Raw genomic sequence first — 25,067 nt, 5'->3', positions numbered from 1 at the left:
GTTGTCCCAGAGGCTCCTTACACTGTCTTCATATTTTTGGATTCTTTTTTCTTTTTGCTTTTCCGGTTGAGTGTTTTTTGCTTCTTTGTATTTCAAATCTTTGACTTGATTCTTGCAATCCTCTAGTCTGCTGTTGGATCTCTGTATATTATTTTTAATTTCAGTCAGTGTATCCTTAATTTCTAGTTGGTCCTTTTTCATATCCTCTAGGGTCTCACTAAATTTATCAGCCTTTTCTGGAAAATTCTTGAGAAACCTTACAACCGTGGTTTTGAACTCTATATCCAGTAGTTTGCTTTCCTCCATTTCTTTCATTTGTGACCTGTTTCTTTGTCTCCGCATTTTGGTTGTTTCCCTGAGTTGATAGAGTGGCTTTGTGTGTAAGGTGTCCTATAGGGCCCAGTGGCTCAGCCTCCCAGTTACATGAGGTGGACACTCTTGGTGCACCCCTTTGTGGACTGTGTGCACAGTCTTGTTGTAGTTAAGCCTTGATTGTTGTTGGTATCACTGGGAGGAATTGACCTCCAGGCCAATTGGCTGTGAGGATCAGCTGTGTCTACGATGGGCGAACTTCTGTGCTGGAGACACCCTTATGAGGCAAGACTTGCTTCAGTGGGGTTTTGGTGCTCACTGAGTCTGCCCCCTGAGTGTGTCCCTTATGGATCTGAGGAATTGTAATCTGGATGGTCCTACTCTGACCTATGGGCACACTGGCTCTTGGATTTCCAAGGAGGTGCTAATTTAGCCTCTGTCTGAGGCCACCCAGCAGGAGCTACGGAGAGATCTGCAGATTCCTCCTCTTTGTTTGGGGTTTGGAGGTGCCTAGATGAGGCCCAGCTGTGAAGCAATGCAAGCTGCTGTGGGGCCTTGTGCCGCCTTTTGGATGTTCTGTGTCTCTCTGACTCAGCTGCCATTTGTTAGGTAAGTTCAGATTTCAAAGGACCAGACCATTCATATGCAAAAGCTTCTGCCTATAGCTTGGATGGGGCGGAGTCTCAGGGTGGAGCAAACAGCAATGGCTTCCCATCAGCCCTGCCCTAAGAGGCCCCTGGATCTCATTGTCCCTTGGTAATCGCTGCAAGCACCTCTGAGAGAAAGCCTCCCTGGAGTTCCGCCCGCTGCCTGGCAGTCCAGTTTCTCCCCGTATGAGTCTGGGTCCCCAGGGTCTCGCCCGAAACTGGAGTTCAGAGCAGTCAGGAACTTGTGTTTCCTTCTGGATTGAAAAAGCCAGCCGCATACTCAGTTGCCTGCCTTCTATGCGTGCACCTCTGTACCTCTGCACATTACTTCCGTAGCTCCTCTGAATCTCAGTGTGCTTTTCTCTTCCCTTGTAGTTGTAGAATTTCCTCTTAGCCAGCCTTCCTTTGGTTCTGGATGATGTCCGTTTTTGTCTTTTAGTTGTAGTTTTGAAGTTGTTGTGCGAGGCAGCAAGTTCAGGTGTTTACCTATGCTACCATCTTTGTTTCTCTCCGATATTAAAGGTGATTTTAATTTTTTCTTTATTTTCTAAGACTACATTCCTTTATAATTAGAATAAAATATTACTTTAAAAAAGTCAAGTAGTATGTTCTTTAAAACTTGACAAAAATGCCTAAGCTTATTTAAAATAAAGAATAGGTGCCCAACTGGTGTGATTTGGTGGTGAGCATTGACCTATGAATCAGGCGGTCACTGTTCGATTCCGGGTCAGGGCACATGGCCGGGTTGCGGGCTCAATCCCCAGTGGGGGGCATGCAGGAGACAGCCGATTAGTGATTCTCATCATTGATGTTTCTATCTCTTGTCTCCTCTTCTTCTCTGAAATCAATAAAAATAATTTTTTTAACAAAAGGAATATGTGAAGAAAAAGGAGAGCAAAACATAAAGTTATAGCAATTAAGACAATGCACAATAGATCTGATTTTCTGGAACGAATGTGATTGTATTTAAAGATTGAATTTCTAGTAAAGGCATCATTGTATGTCCGTCGGGAAGGGAAGCATTATTTTTAAAGTGTTGCTATAACAGTTAGTTTATAATTAGGGAGAAGCAGAACTTTGTATCTTGTAAATTAAATTTCTGATTAGATGGTTAAGTGATCTCATTCTCTGTGTGTTTATCCATGAAAATAGATGTTTATTCCACATGTTATTTGAGGTGGTAAAGAAATAGGTCTTTGGGATGACTTGTAGGATGATCAACTTGGACTTTTCCTCCTCCTATTATTCAACATTTTCCAAAAATGGCCTCTTTATTCTACTGGATAATGTTTAGTCTGTTATATTACAGTTTATTTGGGTCCAGCAGTAACATAGTAAACCTTGGTCAGTTTACTGTAGTAAAATGACTTGTTTAAAATAGTATAGTGGGTAAGAATTAAACTCCCAAGGCATGGCATGCCTTGCATTTAAAGAGTTGATATTCAGAGCAATCCTTTGATAAAGTAGCCTCACAGTGCCTGACTCCTGTTCAGAATGCCAGTGTCATTCGCCCAGCAGTTTCACTCTATCAGATGTAATCTAACCTAGGTCTTGGCTGTTGGCTACTTCTTGCACAGAATTTGGTTGGAGGTTTGGGGAGTCTGAACTGGTACATTATGGCTGATGTCTCTTCTCTAAACTTCCACACCGTGGTTTGTCATTTTAGGGGTGACAATCTATGAAACCATTCTCTTCCTCTCTTTATGCTAACTTCTGGGTAATTCCCTGAGATCTGTTCTGTGTCACTGACTTGTTAGTTGTGTTTGATCTGCTGTTTAATGAATTCACATTGAATTTTAAATTTCATTGAGTATTTTTCATTTCTAAAGTTCTAATTCTTCAAGACTGCCTTTTTTATACTACAGTCTTCTTTCGTAATTGTTTTATGTGTGCTTATTTTAACTGTCTTTGGCAATTCTGTTTTCGGAAGTTCTCTGGGAGGGTGGTGCGCGTGCTCTATGGTAGATTGTTTCCTCCTGTGTTTTGCAATTTTGTATTGTAAGTTCGTTTTAAGAGGCACTTACTTTATCTGTGGGGCTCCTGGGGATTTCCAGAGAGCCTTTATTACTGGTATGGGCCATTTTTAACTCAACTTTCTTAGTTGGAAGATTCCTGGACCACCCATGTAGATAGAGTCAAACTTGTAACCCTCATGAAAGCAGGTGTATGTTTATGAGATCTCAGGGAGATGTTTTACTGTCCCAGACCCAGAGCCCAATCCCAAACAGGTGTATTCTATGATGTCTATGCCTGATTATCGACTTTTTACTAATCCACTCTTCCTTGAGAGTATCGTTTCAGAAATGTTATCTTTATGGGTGACATGCATGCACCTGTCTCAGTTACACTTCCTCACCTCACCAGGCCCAAGGATTCATTTTCTGTCCTCTGGTCCCACATGACTGCTCGACTCAAACACCTTGGCTACCAAAATTAGCACAGACTCTCACCAAGTCATTCCCACTCAGCTTCTGTGCATGTAAGGGTTTTCCTCCCTCCATCCATCCATCTTCCCGTCCTCCTTCCTTTCTTTCCCTCCCTCTCCTTACTCTTTTTATTTTTCTCTTTTTTTGGGGGGCCGAGGGGAGGTCTGGTGGGGATCCATGAATTTACTTTGTTGCATTCCTAGTTGTCTATTACTACTATCGTTTGCAGATTTTTTTTTTAAAATAAGGGGCCTTCATGTGAATTTTATGCACCTAGATCAGGGGTGGGCAAACTTTTTGACTCGAGGGCCACAATGGGTTCTTAAACTGGACCGGAGGGCTGGAACAAAAGCATGGATGGAGTGTTTGTGTGAACTAATATAAATTCAAAGTAAAGGAGCGGAGGGGAGAGCAAGAGAACCGGATAGAACAGCTGGATCCGGCCCGTGGGCCGTAGTTTGCCCAAGGCTGACCTAGATGCTAAAAACAGAAAGCAGTACATTAAATATATATGAAATTCTGATGTGCATATATATATGAAAATGATACACATATATGTATATGCAGTATATGTGTGTGTATATATATCCACTTGCCTAATCTATCACTTTTTTAAAAACTGTTTAACTTTTACTTATTTTTTTTAAACGTTTTTTATTGATTTTAGACAGAGAGGGAGAGGGAGAGAGGTAGAAATATCAATGAGAGAGAATCATTGATCAGCAACCTCCTGTACACTCCCCACTGGGGACCAAGCCTGCAACCCAGGCATGTGCCCTGACCAAAAATCAAATCCATGACCTCCTGGTTCATAGGTCGACGCTCAACCACTGAGCCACACCAGACGGGCCTGTTTAATTTTTATGTTAATCATTTACATTAATTAAAAAATATCAAAAGTATAAAATAATGTATAATAAAGTTTTTCTTCCACCCTTGTCCTCCTTCTGCCTAATTTCCACCACCTCCAACAGGTAACCACTGTTACTAATATTCATTTTTCTTCTAGAGATATCCTATATAATAAAAGGCTAATATGCAAATTGTCCCCTTGATTGGGAGTTCGACCAGGGGGCAGGGGCAGGCCAGCCGGCCAACCTCCCTTGTCCCCTGCCCCCGGCTGGCCTGGCCTGATCGGCCCAATCAGTTGGTCCAGCTGGCCCCACCAATGCACGAATTCGTGCACCCGGCCTCTAGTTTTTATATAATTACTAGTGACCCAGTGCACAGAATTCGTGCACATTAAAAGGGGATTAGAGGAAATAATTTAATACTGCTATTTGCCCTTTTTCTATAATAGAAGTGTCAGAGATGAAAGAAAATTAGTAAAATGTATATGAAAACCTTCTTCCTGTCAGAGTCGGGCTCACCACAGGACCCAGAGTCAAGTCCCCACGCACCTCAAAATCGCGTGAGACCCAGACCCGGCCGCCCCCCTCCCAACCCCCCATTGGGCTAGATCCAGACCCGGCCAGTCCCACTCTTGTCAAGCCCTGCTGGGCAGGGCGCATGGCCTCAGGTCCCCTGGCCTGGCACTGGGGCGGGGGGTGTGGCCTGAGGTCTCCAGCCTGAGGCCAGGGTGGGGGGCGCAGCCTGAGGTCCCCTGTCAAGCCCTGCTGGGTGGGGGACGTGGCCTGAGGTCCCCTGTCAAGCCCCATGGGGGCAGTGGAGGGCATAGCCTCAGGTTCCTGCTGATTGCTTGTTAAGGCTCCTTATGGGAACTTGGCCTCAGCTGTGGGTGCAGCCATCTTTGTGATGGAGTGATGGTCAATTAGCATATTCCCTCTTTATTAGATAGGATTATTAGATAGGATGGCAAAAAATATATAACATTTTTTTCTCTTTTTGCCAAAGTAATAACATACCATAAGTAGGGTTCTATTCTTCACTTCTTAATGGTGTATTAACTACATACCGTGGAGGTCTTTCCATGTTTATCTCTCATAAGCTTTCTTGTTTGTTTTTGTTGTCCCTACTCCTGGTTGTCCATCAGCTGATGGACGCTCCTTCTGCGCTATTTCCATCCTGTTTTGTGAGAGGAGCTCCCAGAGTTTAATTCTAGGTGCCATTTCCTTTGGCTGTTTCTCAGTGATGTGTCTTCTCTCACCAGGACCAGCTGGCAGCAGATATGTACAGCTTCATGGCCAAAGAGGGGGAGTACAGCAAGTTCTTTGTCACGGTAAGCCCTTGGCCCTGACAGAATGGTAGTGTTGTAAAAATTGAGTCATTTTAGGTTTTTTTGCAAAAGATTTTATTTTTAGTTTTGCTCAGCCATTGTGTGTGTGTCCATCCATTGCTAACATTACTTTTGTTTTTGAATGTGGGTCTGTTCTCAGTTATTAGAAGCCCAAGCAGATTACCATAGAAAAGCATTAGCAGTCTTAGAAAAGGCCCTTCCCGAAATGCAAGCCCATCAAGGTAATGTAACCTGCGTGCTGCTGCCGCCTCTCCTCTGCGCCTCTCCTCTGCCCTGCCCCAGCCCTCTGCATGCCTTCCCTGCGGGTGCAGCCTGGCCTGGAGCTCCCAGTGCCCAGCACAATTTCGTCTTTCCTTGTTGCATTCTCTAATTTCTCCTAACCCCAATTAACATACTAATGGGACATTTAAAGGTCTTCTGGGATCTTCAATTGAAGAGAGAACTGGACTCTTTCGGGGAGGGGGAGTTCCTGGTGTTTTTTCTCTTCTATATAGGCTTTACACATTCTAGCCTCTGACGATCTTTTCCCAATTCAGTGATTAGTCCCACGGGCTTGATTCTGACCCTGTGGCTGCATGAGCATACATTCTAGGGAAATAGGTTTGGAATTTTCAAAAGGAATTTTAGGAGCCTGTCCGTGGTGCTCCATCATCAGGCACTTTTTTGGTGATTGACGGGTCAGACTGCGGCCACGCCATTCAGACCTCCTCCATGTCTGGACACGGGCTCTTGTGCTTATCAGCACTGGTACTCTGGCCACCCTTTTCAAGCACATGGCAGATTCTACCTGCCAGGATGAGTGGATGTTTAGTTTGATGGTTTTACTGAACATTAAGCTTTTGGTTCTAATTCTCTCTGACTTGCCATCAGCACTTGCCACCAGAGCTGAATGGACATGGCTGAGGCAGAAGGTGCAGTGCCTAGTCCTACTCTACTGTTTGACCTGACATTTGGAGCTTAGGTTCTCCCTGCAAAACCAGTGGTCTGGAGCTGAGAGGATGCAGCCAGGTGCTGGGCATGGTTACTGTGATTGTGAAAGAGTGAGCAAGTGTGTGGGTAGGGGCGTGTGCTGCAGGTGTGCACACACTCAGCACCCTCAAGAGTGCCACTTCACTAACTCTTAGGAGGGCCCAGCAGGTTGGGCTTTGTGGCTGCAAGTTTCTAGACTGGAATTGGGCAGTTCTGTGCCCTGATGACCGCCAAGTCCAACCTTTGGCCATCTCGGTGTGTGACTGCTTGGTCGGCCAATTCTCCACAAGACGAGCTGCCCCTGCTCTTCTGGGGTCCCGTTTCCTAGTCCCTGCCTGACAGGTGGGAGCCACAGTACAGAGCAAAGAAGCTGCGGCGAGTATTCAGCCTCGCACAGCACGGGCAGAGCACAGAGAGTATGTGTTCATGGGACACCTACTGTGAGCAGGGCCCTGCAGAGAACCAAGTAGTAAACATCTTGTTGGAAGAGTTGATTAACAAGCACAAAAAAGAAAAGATTTGTTTAGCAGTTCTTTTTTATTTATTTTTTTATTTTATTACTTTCATTCTATTTTTCTCCCAAGCCTATTTTCCCTAGAGAAATATGTCAGAAAGTCACGGGGCGGAGGAGCGGGCAGGAATGGGGTTGAGGTGGAATAAGGAACGCTGGTGGGGGCACAGCTGGGGACGGCAATGTGATCTTTTCTCTCCCTGAGGCTGCTGCCTCCACCTCAGCCTGATTCAGCCCCTTCCACCTCTGCCTGTCCTCGTATCTGCCTCTCATCTTAGCCTGTCTCCCTCTTCCTTTTTCTTCTCTGTTTTCAGAAAGACTCAGAGTATCCTTAGGTAGGGAAAAACTCGACTCCACTGCCCCATGCCCCTGCGTGCCCCGATCTCACACTCATGGTCAGCTGGCCTTTGGTTAGTGTCCCCTTGAACCTTCTCCTTCATCTACTGGTGGGATCTTGGAGTGCATGATTCATCTCCGCCTGCCACTGCATCTTCTTACCTCCTTCCCACTCCCGAACACTGCATCTGGTTTCTGTTCCCAATCACTCTGCTAGTTAAAAAACAACAACTGCCCTAGCTGGTTTGGCTCAGTGGCTAGAACGTTGGCCTGCAGACTGAAATGTCCTGGGTTCGATTCTGGTCAAGGGTTGTGGGCTCGATCCCCAGTAGGCGGCATGCAGGAGGCAGCTAGTCAATGATTCTCTCTCATCATTGATGTTTCTATTTCCCTTTCTCTTCCTCTCTGAAATCAATAAAAATATATTTAAAAAAAACACACACAGAAAACACTAATTTCCGAAGGAGCAGTGACCTCTTAATTGTCATGTCCTGGCGCTTGATGTAACTTGGGCCATTTCTTCCTGGTTAAAGTTTTCCCTCATTTCACTCGATAGCTTTCTTTCACCCTTAGGTCTGTATTTTCTCCATTTCTGCCCCACCCCCTTTTCCAGGGCCGGGTCCTTGCTCTGAGTTCTTCACTCCCTTCTTCCAGCCCTCCCTTATCCTTTCCCCTTGCGACCCCCATTCTGACCACCTCCACTCTCACCTGCAGCTCAGTCCTCGCAGCTGCTGCGTGGCAGTCCCTGACCACTGGCTGTCCTAAAGGCGCCTTCACACCAGCTGTCTGTCGTTTTCTCCAGGCAGTCCTGCTTGAATTGTGGGAGCAGCTCCTTCCCTTGTCCCACAGTCGGTTCTGCCCATTCCCCTCTGCAGCGCCTGCTGTGGGGTGACATGTAAATTCCCAAGCTCCTGGTCTTTCCTCAGTCCGTCTTCCCAGTCTGTTTACTTCTAGTCTGTCTTCTAAGCCCCAGGCTCTTCCTCCCACAGCAGAAGCCAGCAGCGAGCCTGTCTCGGAATTGCTCTCACGTGTGGTCTACACCAGAAGTTGCCAACTGCCATATCTTCATTAAACATTTTTAAACTACTCCATCATTTAAAGACCAGACTCTTTCCTGTACCAGTCCTAATCCTGGCTTCCCTTGGAAGTTCAGAAGGTCTGGTGACCCAGGGTCTGCTTGTTGCGTGCAGCATGGTGTGGCTCCGAGGGCAGCTGTGGCCTTTCGGGAGAACCTGTGCTCCCTCCCTGATTGAGCACCGACGGGGCAGGGCCCTCCTGGCCCCATAGAGACCATGCTTGTGCCCCTTGTCTATGCCGTCTTTCTGCCTGGATGCAGCAAACATGTCTTGTCTTGTTCGTTGCTGTTGTGTGTTCACATGTGTGTCCTGTACTTTCTTCACAATTAGACAGCTCTCACACTGAGGGGGGTTCTGAGCTCAGGTCCTGTGCAGCGCTGGGCACATAGTAGGTGTGTTGTTTGAGAGGCCAGCGACCTTGGTGGAGTTTGCCCCAGGAGCTGTTTCTAGATCAGTGGTTCTCACATTTCAGCAGGCTGGGGGTTAGGACACAGTGTTTACTAGAAAGTTCCAGCAGGGCTCGGGTGACAGGTGCCTTGGCCCAGCCTCCCTGGGTGGTTCTGCCCACATCAAGAATCATTGCTTTAGATAAAAAGGACAAAGCATTCACAGTAAGATCTGGCCTCTGAGGGGCCATCACAGAGCTCTGTGCCTGAGAAGGCCAGGCCCCTGGCTGCTTTTTTTGTTAGTAATTCCACTCGCCGGGACTGGACCAGAGACAAGGGGCTCCTGACACTTCTGAGAGTGGCCTGCTCTCTTGATTTTGTCCCCTGCCCCCTCCATCACCTCGTTCCTCAGCCTCTGCCCACCTTTCTCCATAGACTTGTGGGGTTTCACACTTCTTCCCCGACAGGTGGCTCAGGCACTGGGCTCTGCACCTGCTCTTACATGTGGGTGAGCGCCAGGGACATGACACTGCTCCATCCAAGATGCGAACAGCAAAGTGGCTGAAAGGCGAATGCCCACTGACAGTGGGAGGAGGACAGGAGCCCTTCCTGTCGCTGGGAAAAGCTAAGTGCTCCTCATGGGAGCGTTTCTGCCAGCTGGTTCCCTCTGCACCTCAGGCAGTGCTAGGTCCCACAGGCCAGGCCCCTTGCTGCCCGCCTGGCTCACTGCAGCCCTTCCTGGAGTCTTGTTTCTGTTCTGCTCAATTGGATGTGTTTCTGCCACACTGCCACAACTCTTTGTGGTCCAAGCAGAATCTATGACCTGGAAATAAACAGTTGCCTGTGTGCTGTCAGCACAGCTTCCAGCCTCGCCACTGTGGGCCTGGGTTCTGCGTCCGAGGTCACACTGGCCATCTTCAGTCCTGTGGTAGCCTGGGGGGCAGCACGTTGATGCCGCAGGGTTGTCAGGTCTTACTGATGGTTTGCTGCTCTAGATAAGTGGGCGGAGAAGCCAGCCTTCGGGACTCCGTTGGAGGAACATCTGAAGCGGAGTGGCCGAGAGATAGCACTGCCCATCGAAGCCTGTGTGATGCTGCTGCTGGAGACGGGCATGAAGGAGGAGGTGAGGGCACAGCCGGGCTCCGAGCTGCACCGCCCTTGCCACACAGCCCTGTTGGGATGTGCAGCACGGCGGGCCCCCTTTTCTCCCTGTGACCCCATCACAGCACCTAAATGCACTGCGGTTTCCCAGCACAGCCGGTGCTGCCCCTCCCTGCAGCTCACTCTGTTAGTTCCACACGGCACTCTGGCTGTGCTTCGTGGGAGTGAATGGCATGGTCACTGAGGGACCAGAGCGCCATGAGCTTCTGTTTGTATAGCTAGTCTTACCTTGGTGTGGTACTCTGTAATTATCGGGGGTGGTGTGAGGGGTGTTGGCTCTGTCTTCAGAGAGTAGAGACCAGGGCGTTGCTAGCCATCCTACAATGCACAGGACGGCCTACAGCACAGAATCCTGTGGCCCAAATGTCAATACTGCTGTGGTTGAGAAACCTGGACTAGGTTCCTGGCCCAATGTCTTCGTAGTTCACTTGTTGACCCTTCGTGGGTTTTCCTCTCAAGTATATGTAGGGCAGTGAAAGAGGCTAGCAGTTCAGTCTTACAATTTTTTTCCCGAGGCGTTCATTTTTAAAAACATTCCTAAGTTTAAAAAATCTATAGCATCACCCTTGTGGAAATATAATATATTGTTTTTAAATAGATTTCTAATAGGCACCGGTATTTTAGCAATGGGGTGGGGCAAGGACTACTAGGTTGGCAGTGTGACCCCGCCTGCAGGCGACATGTGCTGGCCGTGGGGCTGGGGTGTCCTCCATCAGGGTCTTTCTGCTGCTCAGTGCCGGGCTTCCAACATGAACTTGATGCTAATGGCTTTGCATTATCTTTAGGGCCTTTTCCGAATTGCGGCTGGGGCCTCCAGATTAAAGAAACTGAAAGCTGCCTTAGACTGTTCTACTTCTCACCTGGATGAGTTTTATTCCGACCCCCATGCTGTAGCAGGTGAGCTCCAAGGAGTGCCCTCCAGTGGTGGGTGAGTGCTGTCTCAGACAGACCGCCCAGGTACCAGTGTTGATTTTAGTTTTAGGTGAAATGGTCTCCTTCTAGGCATAAGCTACAAAAGGGAAAAAGTAGATACACACACCCGCCTTCTGTATTCCTGTTGGTTTTTTTCCTGGTTATCACGTAAAGGTGAAAGTGGCTTATAATCCAAGTCTTTGGAGATGTGCTTGTATTTTTTCTCCTTCTCTCCCCTCCACATGGTGCTCAGCCTGGGGAAGTGCTATCTGTTAAGAAGATGACTCGAAGCTGAGTTGATTTTCATTGGTGTCTCAGTATACAGGGTGGGCAAAAGTAGGTTTACAGGTATGAGTATGCGAAACACCAAAGTTTATTGTATAATATTTCTTAATTATTGTATTATTTTCCATACAAACAACTGTATACCTACTTTGCCCCACCCTGTGTGTTGCAAGGGACAGAAATTGCTTTAGGGGCATTTTATTCTTTAACTGTTCCCACCAAGTCATGATTTGTTCTATATAGTTGGAAATGTCCTGAGAGTCCAGCTCCCCTTTGTATCCTCAAAGAGAGTGTTCTTGCTTCCAGGTGCTTTGAAATCCTACCTACGGGAGCTGCCCGAACCGCTGATGACCTTTCATCTGTATGAAGAATGGACGCAAGTTGCCAGGTAAGTTCAGAGAGCACTGAGTTTTAAAAGTGAAAGGAAATGAAGCACTGTTGTGTCCCATTGTAAATTGTCTTACTCTCCTGGATGAGAAAAGAACATTGCCATAGAACATTTGTTAAATAGTCTATGCCTCTGTTCTGAAGGTTCAGGTGAAAATACTGCGTATTGTGATTCTTGTGTGGAAAGGTCACCACTTAGGCGCTGACGTAAATGTGTCATTTAGTGAGTGAAGATACACAGTGGTTCCCACATATGGATTGTCTGGTCACAGCCCCTTTCATACTGAAGAAAGTCCTGTCACTGCGGATACGTGTTGTACCGGTACCGGCCAGTGCCTGTTGAGCTGCGTGGGAACTCAGCTGTGCAATAATGTCATGTTGACATAATTGGTCATAAAAGTTCATGCTTACTGGGCATGTGCTATGTTCTGAGTACTGTACTGATCTAATACCTGTTGCCTCGTGTAATCTGTAGCTAATAACTTAAACAGCAGATGTTGCTATGATCGTTTTACAGATGAGGAAACTGAAGCTTGGGAAGTCTCAAACAGTAGCAAGTAGGCAAAGCTGGAATTCAGACCCAGACCTGTGTGACCTAGAGACTGTGCTCCCATCTTGGTCCCATCCCTCCATCCCCAGCATCACCTGTTGAGGAGTAGTTGGTTTTAAGCAGAGCAGAATTGTTTGAAAAGTCTTAGTGACTTCTCACTGCTGGCCAGCCTGCCTCCTAGTCTCTCGTCCCTCCTCTTTTTTTTAATTTCTAATATATTTTGTTGATTTTTTACAAAAAGGAAGGGAGTGGGATAGAGAGTTAGAAACATCAATCAGCTGCCTCCTGAAACATCAAATAGCTGCCTACTGGGGATGTGCCGGCAACCAAGGTACATGCCCTTGACCGGAATTGAACCTGGGACCCTTCAGTCCACAGGCCGATGCTCTATCCACTGAGCAAAACCGGTCAGGGCTCGTCACTCCTCTTAAAGGTGCCTAATTCCTCATTCCTCAGGGAAGGAGAACAGACTTCCCTTCTATCTCCTTTCCGGTCCTCAGACACTGTGACCCGCTCCCTTAGAAATAAGCCATTTGCTCTGGTCAGTTACAGTTCAGGGGATGTGAGACCATCCCTGTCACTTTCACCAGGGGTTTGCAGTGGAGCTTTTCCCCTCTGTCTCTGTGGAGTGAGGCTTTGTGCTGTAGAAGGGGAGGATTTTAAAGTCAGAGCAAGTTCCTAGTCGTGGTTGTCTCCCTGGAGCCCGCATGGGGCTCAGTCTGATGTGAGCATCATGTCTATGGGACTGGGTAACGGAGCCTGAAACTTTGCAAGGCAGGAGAGAGCTCCAGGCTTTCTTTTACGACCTGCCCGACCTCCTAAACCGTGACTGTTCTCTGTTCTGAGACTCTCACACTTGTCCCTGTGAGGAAATGTGCTTTTAAAGAAGGCATCTGTCTTTTGGTGTATTGATTCTGTGCCTGAGAATGATCAGTGCAGGCCACCGGTCCACCCCAGTGACACATCACCTGGCCTCTGGAGTATAACTTCACTTAACTCTGCCCATAACTCTCCAGACTGGCTCAGTGGTAGAGGATGTATTGATAACTTCTGACACTGTCTCCCACTGGTGGCCGGAGTGGACTCCGCCCTGTGGGCTGCGGGCTGGCCCTTTCTCTGTCTGTGAAAGTTTGCACATTGAACCTGCAGAGCAGAAGTGGGCTGGCTGCCTGGAGCCTTGGCACAGGATTGGGAGGGCACGATGGGCTGGAGCCTGGGTGTGGCCGCTCCTCTGTGCTGCACCATGTTTAGGACGAGATCTGGACTCCATGACGCCCTGTCTCCGGCATGCCAGACATTGACTGGTCTAGAGCCGTGGTCGGCAAACTGCGGCTTGCGAGCCACATGCGGCTCTTTGGCCCCTTGGTGTGGCTCTTCCACAAAATACCATGGCCTGGGCGAGTCTATTTTGAAGAAGTGGCATTAGAAGAAGTTTAAGTTTAAAAAATTTGGTTCTCAAAAGAAATTTCAGTCGTTGTACTGTTGATATTTGGCTCTGTTGACTGAGTTTGCCGACCACTGGTCTAGGGGATGCACATGGTTGTACCCCTGGAGCTCCCGTCACATGGCATGATCAGCCTTACTCAGCTTTGCACATCAGGAGATTGGGTCTTGGTGAGGTCAGTGAACTGCTCAGTTCAGTCGTTTCTTGGTATTTGACTCCAAATCTGTTTGCTCTCCGTCAATGGAGGCATCACTGTTTGTAGCATATGATGCAGGGTTACTGTATGAATTTTCATAAGTGGTTATGGATAAAATTTTTTCTTAGTGTGCAGGATCAAGACAAAAAACTTCAAGATTTATGGCGAATATGTCAGAAGTTGCCACCACAAAATTTTGTTAACTTTAGGTATGTATGATTGACATTCTATAAATAAAGCCACCAAACTACAGTGACTCGACAGTGAAAATCTGTTAACCCCCAGCAGAGAGGCTGTTTAATGCAAGCATACTTACACACTCAGAGTGCTGGGGGTCCCTGGGGCCACTGGGAGGAAGGGAACCTGATAGAATGGTACTGTGGCCATTCTGAAGCACATCGGCGTTCATGGGTAAGCTGCCCAGTCATTTCACCCCTCAAGTCACTGAGGACAAAAGTCTTGTGGAAGGTTCGGTTGACTATATGTAGGTTTTGGAGTCTAAATTGCCTAGTAGGTAAAAGGTAAAAATTAACCAATAGTTGTACTTTCCATAATATCTTTCATATATGCTACATAGTTTTAAATAGGGCATAAATCATCCTACTAAATAAAATTTCAGGAAATGGACCTTGTATGTTATTTTATAGAATAACTATGTTTCTAAGAAAATTTACCATTGGATAAAGTTCTGGAGTTTAACCTCTATTTCCTATCTCACTTAAAATGTGGCTTTGAAGAAGGGGAGAGAGAAGGAAAAAGGGTGGCCGTTGGCAATGAAATTGTTTAAAATCAAAGAATATTTTGTAAGGGGTCTGGGTTCACAATGGCACAGATTTTCCTGGTGAAATGCCTGGCACGTTACCTAACATGTTACTCAGCCCTGGGGTCTATGGCTAAGCTGAGGAAACGCCTCTCCATACCTAAGGCTCAGCCTTGCCTCCGGAGAAGGTCAGTGCTTATGACGGCCCGCGCAGGCTCACGGGCACATCCAGCGTGCCATTGCGGATACTCTTGCCCTGTTCTGTGTCAGTCCTGGTTCTTGGTACTTTGGGATCTGGCCTTTTATTTTGTTTTACTCTTTATAATGTTTACTAGTTGTCTCTTGCATAGGGAGTACCTTTCCATGGCTCAGAATTCAGAAAGTGTACAGTGAAGAGTCTCTCTTTGCTCCTGTCCCTCAGCCACCTTGTTCCCCTCCTGAGGCATGAGCACTTGGAGCCTGTCAGAATTGGTGCCTGTGTAAGCAGACACGTGCATGCATACGTTTTCTTCTCTCACAGCCCCCACTGTTTTTTCAAAACCAAACGGTAGCATATACTCTATACATCATTTTCTTCCTTGCCCTTTTTGCTTAATACACATCTTGGGGATTTTTCCACATCAGCACCTAGTAGTTTTTCATGGCTGCATAGTATTCCACTGTGTGAATCTATTGTTATTTATTTAATTAGCCTTTTATTGATAAATAGTTGGGTTCTTCATTTTTTATAGTGCTAGAGAATACATTTGTATGATAAATTGGATATTTTTTATAATTACAACATGAAGCATTTTCAAATACAGTTTCCTTTAAGCAATATACCTACATTTCTGTCTTACTGTGTTTGTATGTGCTCCTGTTTTTGTTTTACTGAGTTTGTTTTTACTATGTTCATGTATATTGAGCCCACTGTGACTCACACTGCAATTTATTTAGGGGTAGACAGCGCATAAAGGAGAAATGGATTAGAAATACACAGCAAGTAGAGGTTGAATCATTGAGGTTGACCTCTGAGTTGTTTTCCACTTCCAAGCCCTAAATTTATCTGTTCTCTGAAATGCAGAACACAGGAAATCTGTAAAATGTTTTACCTGAGCTGGATTCTGAGTTAGCTGCACCTGAGCACTCTGGGCCTGGGCATGTGGGCAGGAAGATGCTATTTCTGCAACCTATTCAGATTTGGTGCTTTCTCCTTATCTTTTGTACCATAGGTATTTAATCAAGTTCCTTGCAAAGCTTGCTCAGACCAGCGATGTTAATAAAATGACTCCCAGCAACATTGCCATTGTCTTGGGCCCTAACTTGTTATGGGCCAGAAATGAAGGGTAAGTAACCTTTCCCCATATCGGATTATGTTCATGCCTTCTTTCTACCTGACAGAAGAGTAGACATTCCAGTGTAAGGAGCACTTGGGCATGTTCTGAAGTTGACCTTTCCTTGAGCTGACATTCTCAAAACCCTCCTGTGAGCTGGTCCTGTCCCAGATCTGGCCACGCAGGGTTTGGGAGATGCCCCAGTCCTCAAAGGGCTCCACCCTCAGGCAGTTGGGCAGATAAGTGGCTATAGTACAGGGATCAGCTCTGCCTGCACACCTGTGTGTGCAGATACCACAGGCATTACAGAGTCTGATGGCACTGGTGCTTGTTGGAGGGACACGGGTCAGCCTGAGTTCAGAGAGCGCTCTGCTCAGGAAGTGGCCCTGGATCTGAACCTTGATAAATGGCTCCCTACAGTGGTCCTGAATGAGCAAAGGTGTTGCAGGATGAAAGTGCTAGGTCTCTAATGTGGGGTGTGTTGCATGTTCTTATTAATGAGCACAGGGGACATGAGGCTGTGACTGAGGTTAATGAAGCCAGAACCAGGTCCCAAAGGCCTCGCGTATCTTGCTGAGGTGTTTGAAACTTCTTTTATGGGTCATGTGGTGAGGGTGGCCATCCACATTTCTAAGCAGAGGAATGACGCGATCAGATTGCATTTAGAAGGTGGCTTTGTTGGTATTGAGAAGCATAAATGGAACAGGGGAGGGGTCAGGGAGATTGGTTAGAAAGCTCCGGGGAAACCACCAGCAGTGGCGTTTACTCTGATGGTGGCATTATGATGGTCTCGCTTAATCCTCACAAATAACCTTTGAAGTGGGCACTGTTGTCCTCGTTCTTACAGATGAGTCTGAAACTTAGAAAAGACAAGTACTTTGCTTAAGGTTGCACAGCAGGGAAATGGTAGAGCCGAGATCCTGGCTACATCTGTGTCCCTAAGCTTCACCTCCCTTCCTTGCCTCCCATCACTGCTGCTCAGCTGCGTAAAATCACAAGTGGTTCAACTTTGCATTAAAAAGTGCCAGTGGCACCCTGACCGGTTTGGCTCAGTGGATAGAGCATCGGCCTGTGGACTCAAGGGTCCCAGGTTCAATTCTGGTCAAGGGCATGTACCTTGCTTGCAGGCACATCCCCAGTGGGGAGTGTGCAAGAGGCAGCTGATTGATGTTTCTAGCTCTCTATCCCTCTCCCTTCCTCTCTATAAAAAACCAATAAAATATATATATATGTGTATATGTATATGTATATGTATATGTATATGTATATGTATATGTATATGTATATATATAAAAAGTGCCAGTGGCTTTCTGAATCAAAGTCTTTCTACCTCTCATTCATTTATTTACTCGTGTGTGCCCAATCTTGTTCCAGAAAGTACTTGTAAGATTATTTACAAAGATCCGGTATACAGTGAAGTGGAAGACAAGTAGATATATAAGTTAACTGCATACATCATATCTTATAGCAGATACATCCAGGTAGACCAAGGAGTCCTATCCAATAAAAGAGTAATATGCAAATTAACCATCACTCCACTACACCCACCAGCCACGCCCACCAGCCAATCAGGAGCGAATGTGCAAATAAACCCAACCAAGATGGCTATCGCCACAGAGAGCAGGAGGGAGGCATGTGTTTCCCCGGCAATGGAGGAAGCCAAGCTTTCCGCCTGCCCTTGCCGGCCTAGGCCTCCACTCAAGACTACAAAGTTTCAATGATAGAAGATACATAAAACCAAACAGAAATGGCAGCAGCCAGGGAGCTGGAAAGAGGAGGAGGCTAGGGTTGCCCCCGGCGATGGAGGAAGCCAAGCTTCTGCAGCTCTGGCCGGCCAAGGCCTCCGCTTAAGGTTACAAAGTTTCAATTATAGAAGATACATAAACCCCAACAGAAATGGCTGTTGCCAAGGAGCAAGCAGAAGGCTTGGCTCAGCTCCAGGCTACAAAGTTTCAATTGTAGAAGATAAATAAACCCCAGATACCAGGGCCTCTGCTTGGGTTGCCAGGGGGCGTGGCCAGCCTGCAAACCACAGGCCCCTCGCCCAGGCTGCCCCACGCCCCAAGGGAACCCCCACCCTGATCCGGGACACCCTTCAGGGCAAACCAGCTGGCTCCCACCCGTGCACCAGGCCTCTATCCTGTCTAATAAAAGAGTAATATGCAGATTGACCATCACTCCAACACACAAGATGGCTGCCCCCATGTGGTCAAAGATCCTGCCCCCATGTGGACACAAGATGGCCACTACAAGATGGCCAGCAGGAGAGGGCAGTTGGGAGGGACCAGGTCTCCAAGGGAGGGCAGTTAGGGGTGACCAAGCCGGCAGAGGAGGGAAGTTGGCATGACCAGGCCTGCAGGGGATGGCAGTTAGGGGCAAACAGGCTGGCAGGGGAGCAGTTAGGCATCAATCAGGCTGGCAGGGGAGTGGTTAGGGGGTGATCAGGCTGGCAGGCATAAGTGGTTAGGGGCAATCAGGAAGGCAGGCAGGTGAGCAGTTGGGAGCCAGCAGTCCTGGATTGTGAGAGGGATCCCAGATTGGGGAGGGTGCAGGCTGGGCTGAGGGACACCCCTCCCCCCTTGCACGAATTTCATGCACCAGGCCTCTAGTTAAATATAAAAAGTGATGCCATGAAGATAAATATTTTTTAGCTTTTGAAATAAGAGAAGAATTTTCCAAATATAAAAGCAGTGCAAGAAAGAAATTTAAAAATTGATGGACTTGGCTCAATAACAGCTAGAAACTTCTGTATGTCAGAAAGCTCCTAAACGAATGGTAATTCACAAAGTAGGAAGGAGTTCCTCCAGAAATAGCCACAATATCTGACAGGTCCTACAAATCAGTAGACAGACAGCAGCTCCCCTCTAGGCGACAGGATCCTGAGGCCCGAGCGACCCAAATCCAGATGGGCGGGGGACCAGCAGAGGGAGCTCGCCATTTAAGCTGGAATTTGAAAGGAGCTAGAACTTTGGGTTGGTTGTAAATTGGGGTGAAAGTACTCTTCCTACGGGGAAGGGAGGTCAGAGTGATAATAGAGAGGAGATAGGTTTGGGGCGGCCAGACCCAGGACCCAGCTTCTTGGGAATACCGGGTCTTTGATAAATAAACTAACATGATGTAACCCAACATATTGAAAGAGGGAGTTAAACGAGGTGAAGTACTGCCGCATGGTAGGCGCTCGACGGCCACTGGGTCTTTGCACCCTGTTTGCTCTCATGGCGATCTGACCCCAAACTGGAACATGCTGGGTAGCGGGGTAACTATTCTCATTTACGTTCTTCCTTCTGATCCCTTTCCAGACACTTTCAATTTGTGAACATGCATCTTGGGACCTGTTCATATATATGGCAACCTTCATAAATGGGGGCTCACATTTTCTGACATGACAGTGGGACGCTGTCACAATCCATGTCCTTGGTTCTGTCGTAGGTGAAATTGTTGCGTGTGATGTTGGGTCTCACCAGTCACTACCATGGGTAACACCATCCCCGTGGGAAGCACAGCCCTGTCCCCGCCAGTGTCAGCCCAGCATTGAGGACAGCTATCACAGGCTCCCTAGCAGTGTGCTTATCTCAGGGCAGACTGAGTCGAGGGACCCACATGCACATAGGCCGGGCCTTGTCGATTTAACGTTTGTATTATTCTCAAATATCTCATCCTTTGAAAGTCATGGAATGGTTCTGAGCCAGACCAGGGAAATTATAGGCTGCCCAGGGAAGCGTGTGAACTCTGTGCACTTCCTTGCAGGACGCTGGCTGAGATGGCAGCCGCCACCTCCGTGCACGTCGTCGCGGTCATCGAACCCATTATTCAGCACGCCGACTGGTTCTTCCCTGGAGGTAATTAGCTTTGCAGTTTCACTGGCTGCCGGAGCAACGCAATAATAGTGTAACAGTGTGAAAAGTCTTTTTCAAGGAGCAAATGCATCAATAATCCTTCGTGATTGCATAATTGGTGTCTCTTTTTCATGTTTCTTTCCAGACTATTGCTTTGCATTTGTATTTTGACATCATGGTGACCACATTATTTTGTGTTTCACTTAACACCAACCACTCATTTTCAGCGTATACTGAATACCCCAATAGGTGCCATATGTGTGCTGGTAAGACTTGCTGTCTTCCCTGGAAGAACTCGGACCACTGCAAGAGGCCACGTAAACAGAGAAATTATAATACATGGCAAATTAGAAGGATAGGCGGGTGAACAGTGATTTGACAAACTCAAAGGTTGGGAAAGGGAGTCAGATTGCGTGATAGAAGAGGCAGCGCTGAACAGGCAGGGGTTTCCTTTTGGAGGCAGGCTTTTTGTTTCTCTAGGCAGATGGCTGGCTTTGTGCAGAGTGCAGAGCAAGCAGGAAAGGTTGGCTGGGCCCATTCTGAACTGTGTCAGGATTTGGATTTCATTCTCTAGGCCAGGGGTGGGGAATCTTTCTCTGCCAAGGGCCATTTGGATATTTATAACATCACTAGAGGCCGGTGCACGAAATTCATGCATGGGTAGGGTCCTTAGGCCTGGCTGGCGATCAGGGCAATCAGGGCGTTCCGGCTGCTGGCCAGGACCTTCTTTCGTTCCACGCTGCCCCCTGGTGGTCAGCACACATCACAGAGAGTGATCGCACTCCCGGTTGAACTCCCGTGGGGACACTTTGCATATTAGCCTTTTATATATATAGAATATAGATTTGTGGGCCATACACAGTTATCAAGGTTAACTTAAAAATTAGCCTGCTATATTTGGTCTAACAATCACCCCTAGTGCCTTGGCAGGGCCAGACTAAATGATTTCTTGGGACTTATATCATCATGGGCCAGACGTTCCCCACCCCTAGTAGGCAATTTGTAAACTACCTGCATTGCAGTCTTGGGTTCTTAGACTCCATGGCCCCTTTGAGGGTACTGGCTGGGCAAGTGTGGGAAGATTGGTCCAAGTCTGTACCTCCCATCCCTACTTTGCCCAGAGCAACTCTGCTGTCAGGTCGCCTGGAATGTAAGCTCCGTGATGCCAGGGCCACGCTCATGTCTTCTTCACCAGCCTTCTTCAGGACCCACACCTCACTCTGGGAGGTTGCTCAGGAAATGTAGGATGGGTGAATGAATGAATGAGTGCAGTCACACCTCGGTTCTCAATGTCTCCCATCTCAAACAGTCCACTTCTCAACCGACAACCTGTTCGTGCTGATGCCTGTATCACATTTCTCAGGCAACAAACGGAGAGAATGTGCGAGCATGAGTCAGTACTGTTAACATCTCAGGAAATTTGTGCTGTGAATATTTTCATGTTTTTTGTTGGTTTTTTTTTGTTTGTTTTTGTTACTGCTTCTTATTACTGAATTTTCATTTTTTTAAAAATATGTTTTATTGATTTTTTACAGAGAGGAAGGAAGAGGGATAGAGAGTTAGAAACATCGATGAGAGAGAAACATCAATCAGCTGCCTCTTGCACACCTCCCACTGGGGATGTGCCCGCAACCAAGTTACGTGCCCTTGACCAGAATCGAACCTGGGACCCTTCAGTCCGCAGGCCGACGCTCTATCCACTGAGCCAAACTGGTTTTGGCTGAATTTTCATTTTTTACTGTACATTTCCTTTTTGTTTTTAAAGTGTTTATAGATTAAACAGTACATTAGACAGGCACTGTATGTAAGAAGGGTCAAAACAGGGAATCATTGGAATGGGTTAATCAGTTTACATTATTTCTAAGGGAAAAATGCTTCATTGTTCAAGCAGCCTCCTGGAATGAATTAAGTTTGAGAACTGAGGTTCCGCTTGGCATTCTGCCCAAGATCTTTGAGAAAAAGGCATGTGAAAGCTGCTATAGGCAGTATGGAGTTCACATTGGCTTCTATTTCTATTTTGTCAGACTGAATAATTCACACTTTTCATTATTCAAATAAGTTATCCATGCTCCTTTTTCGTATTTGTGTGTTTATAAAAAAGACAGCAGAGTTGTGTACATGTTCTGAGTCATGCCCCTGTCTGGTCCCGTCTTGCCTCCCTGGTGTAATCAGCGTCCTGTAGCAGAGGAGAGTGTGCGCTTCTGCTTAGGAAGTAGTGAGGCTCACGGATGAAGAGGAAGCTCCTGTTCCAGTGGTGTTTTACAGCACCTCCCCATTCCCCTGCCTCTGCGTCTCATGTTCACTATGCCTTTCTCTTCCTGCAGAGGTGGAATTTAATGTATCAGAAGCATTCGTACCTGTTGCCCCCCCAAACTCCAACCACTCATCCCACACTGGAAATGAATTTGACTCGGGGACCCTGGAGAGGAAGCGACCTGCCAGCATGGCGGTGATGGAAGGGGACTTGGTGAAGAAGGAGAGGTGTGTGAGAGCGATTGCTTCAGACCGGTGTTGTTAAACCCTCGGCAGTGGTACTGCCTCGGAGGCCTGTGCGGCCCAGGCCTGCTAGAGCCCAGATAGTTTCGGCACTCAGCTCTAGTTCATTGCAAACCTTGCTCTGGCCAGAAAGTCGGTGCCCAGCTTCTCAGGCCACATGTGCTGTGGGCATTCACGCTTTACCTGCTGCTCGGTCGCCCCCACAGTGCACTGGCATCTTACACGTCACCTAAATGTACTTGACTGGGGGGTGGAGGGAATAAGAAAAAAGTTAAACATTATGGACTTATGTCCAAGAGTGGTCATGAGAACAGCCCACCACTCATGGTGAGTTGTGTGATTTAGTGTTTAAAAGAGGCATATTTTTGGCATAACTTGGCCCTCGGTGGAAGCCAGCCACTGAATCTGATATTCAGCTGAGAAGCCTCAGTCTTGGCCCCTTCTGGAAGAGAAGGGTCTGTGTTGAATTTAGCGGGAGCCGCACATCTCCGTAGAGGCTCCCGGGTCAGGTGGAGGGCTCTCAGGTCGCGGAGGGCTGTGAAGGAAGGCGCTGTGCCCACAGCAGGGCTGGGAGGCAGAGGCACTGCTCAGGGCGTGCCTGTTTGCGTGCAGGTGGTACTGTTATTCGAAGTCATTACGTTAAAACACAAGCTCTTATTTTAGTTGCCCAGTCTTATAGTGAGGTTTGGTTTTTTGTTTTGATTTTTTTTTAACCTATTGCAAAGGGAAATGCTTTCCTCTTCTGTCCCTGTGAAGCCACGTTTGCTGTGCAGAAGTTTTCCCTTCACACAGCCAGCAAATCTGCCTTCATATATTTAAGTTACAGAATGTTACTTAAATGTTAGGGTTCCAGTTAGTACACAGTAAACAGTTCTCAGGCATCTGCCTGGGGAGGCTCCCACCAAAAACACATGCTCAGGGAGCCATAAATCTTATTTTTTGAACTAAAAACAAATCTTATTTTTTGAAGTTTATACACAGTGGGCGTAAGTGAAAGTGAGCCTTCCTCTGCCCTGTGCTCTAGTCCCCATGTCCAGCCCCACAGCGGCTTTCCAGCCCTGCGCTTTCGGTTGCTCTTGCACACACCCCTGCTCTGCCCAGGGCTGAAGAGGCCCTGGTAGGACTCCCACACACATATTTGAGACCATGCGCTTGTGTGTGGTAACGTGGACTTAAAGAGGCTCACGTGATGTCATGCACTCAAGCTGTGGTCTGCCTGCGTGTGTCAGCTGCTCCTGCCCAATTGAGAAGGACACTGGCCAGTACCAGGCCCATTGGTTCTCGCAGGGGTGAGGCCAAGTTGAGTTGCTTGCCTCGGTAATAGGGATGGCCATCCACCTGGTTCTTGTTGCTGCACTGCATGCTGGGCAACTTGGGTGGCTGTACCGTGTGGGTTTTAACACGCGTGGACCAATGGGCTTCTGTGTCCGTTATTGGCTCGCATGGTGTGTTGACTGTTTCTTCTTTCTGTGTAGCTTTGGTGTGAAGCTTATGGACTTCCAGGCCTACCGGCGGGGTGGCACCCTAAATAGAAAGCACGTATCCCCTGCTTTCCAGCCGCCACTCCCGCCCACAGATGGCAGCACCTTGGCTCCTGCGGGCCCAGAGCCCCCTTCCCAGAGCTCTAGGGCTGAAAGCAGCGCAGGGGGTGGGCCTGTTCCCTCCTCTGCGGGCGCACTGGAGCAGGGGCCGAGCCCAGGCGACAGCAGGTAAGGGGGCTGGCTTTTGCTGGCAGTGGGTGCTGGGCGCCCTCGCCTTCCTGCAGGTGCTGGCCTGCAGGCACAGCATCCACGCCCCGAGAGTCACCTGGCATGCAGTAAAACATATTTGCCTTCACTCCTCTGGTGAGCACTGGATGGAGAAAAAGACTGTAAATTGCTTGCTTCCTTTCTTTCCTGTTTTCAAAAGAATGCAGATTTGTTTGCATTCTTTACCGTACTATTTCAGTGCTGGGAGCTGGAAACCAGGAGGTGTCTAGCAATATTATAAATCTCCTTTACCTGTTTGATGTGTGCTCAGTGTTTGTGTACCATTTGCTTATTGTCATCTAATATGCTAAGTAGTAAACGTTTCAATGTAGCAAGTAAGGTTATAATATTCCTGGTGTTGATTCATTCACCCGTGCGTCCTTCCATCCATCTATCCCATCCAGCCCATCCATCCAGTCAGATTTACTGACTACCTGAGTACTGAGGAGTATGTGCCAGTGCTGTACCAGGCACACCGGATGACTCCCTAGTTTTCTGTCTTATAGGGAGTTGATACATGAGTATAAGGTATAAAATATGATGATGGATTTTCTTAAAAGGCTTTTCTGTTGCTTTGTCTTCTGCTCAGTCACCTGGAGTGGACTATAAATGTATAGCAACTTCAACGAAAAATACCTTTGAGCTTGAGGGTTTTATTTAACTTGCATGAATTTAGTTCTTCACACTGACCTGGGCAGATGACCACTTCAGGTGGCATCCCAGGTGGTTCAGGCTGGGCAGCAGCTATAAAGATGAGCAGTGTGCTGACTCCCGTCATTTGCTCTACTTTGGCTGCCTATAAAGCACCAGACGATCATATAAAAAGGAAAATAAATGGCATAAAACAAAGACGGCCTGTTTATCCACAGGGGAATTTCCCCCCACATGGAGATGGATTTGTGTGGAAGAACTCTCACGTTATCTTCTTTGGAGGGAGTGCCTGGTGATGCCTCATGCTGCTTAAGAGATAAGAAACTCTTAACTCCTCAGAGCTGACCTCAAAGCTCTGAGCGTCCTGAATCCTTTCTGCTTGCATAACTCAGGGAAGTTCGCTTTTTGGTTAAAAATAAACATATTCAACTTCTAGGGCTCCATGTTGGCTTGTCAGTCATTGCCACT

General features: G+C 47.4%; 1 protein-coding gene across 9 annotated transcripts in view; it reads left to right on the top strand.

The window, feature by feature from the left end:
* The window catches only part of ARHGAP17 (Rho GTPase activating protein 17), a 109,656-nt gene that overhangs the window by 62,438 nt on the left and 22,151 nt on the right, over positions 1-25,067 (top strand). For 5 of the 9 annotated variants that reach the window (XR_013961283.1, XM_080681723.1, XM_080681722.1 and 2 more), the window contains exons 8-17: positions 5,496-5,564; positions 5,722-5,803; positions 9,856-9,983; positions 10,807-10,918; positions 11,525-11,606; positions 13,924-14,004; positions 15,767-15,880; positions 19,616-19,707; positions 22,029-22,185; positions 23,676-23,909. Coding sequence is in view for 7 of the 9 variants with exons in the window: in XM_080681723.1 (XP_080537849.1) it covers positions 5,496-5,564; positions 5,722-5,803; positions 9,856-9,983; positions 10,807-10,918; positions 11,525-11,606; positions 13,924-14,004; positions 15,767-15,880; positions 19,616-19,707; positions 22,029-22,185; positions 23,676-23,909 (1,151 nt within the window). In the remaining 2 variants the exon portion in view is untranslated. The remainder of the gene's footprint in view (positions 1-5,495; positions 5,565-5,721; positions 5,804-9,855; positions 9,984-10,806; positions 10,919-11,524; positions 11,607-13,923; positions 14,005-15,766; positions 15,881-19,615; positions 19,708-22,028; positions 22,186-23,675; positions 23,910-25,067) is intronic. The other 4 variants (XR_013961282.1, XM_080681725.1, XM_080681724.1 and 1 more) reach the window with 2 other exon arrangements.

The sequence above is a fragment of the Plecotus auritus genome (assembly GCF_963455305.1).
Source record: "Plecotus auritus genome assembly, chromosome: 7".
NCBI classification, from domain to species: domain Eukaryota; kingdom Metazoa; phylum Chordata; class Mammalia; order Chiroptera; family Vespertilionidae; genus Plecotus; species Plecotus auritus.
The sequence above is the reverse complement of the archived record's forward strand: the minus strand, read 5'-3'. Positions and strand labels throughout refer to the sequence as shown.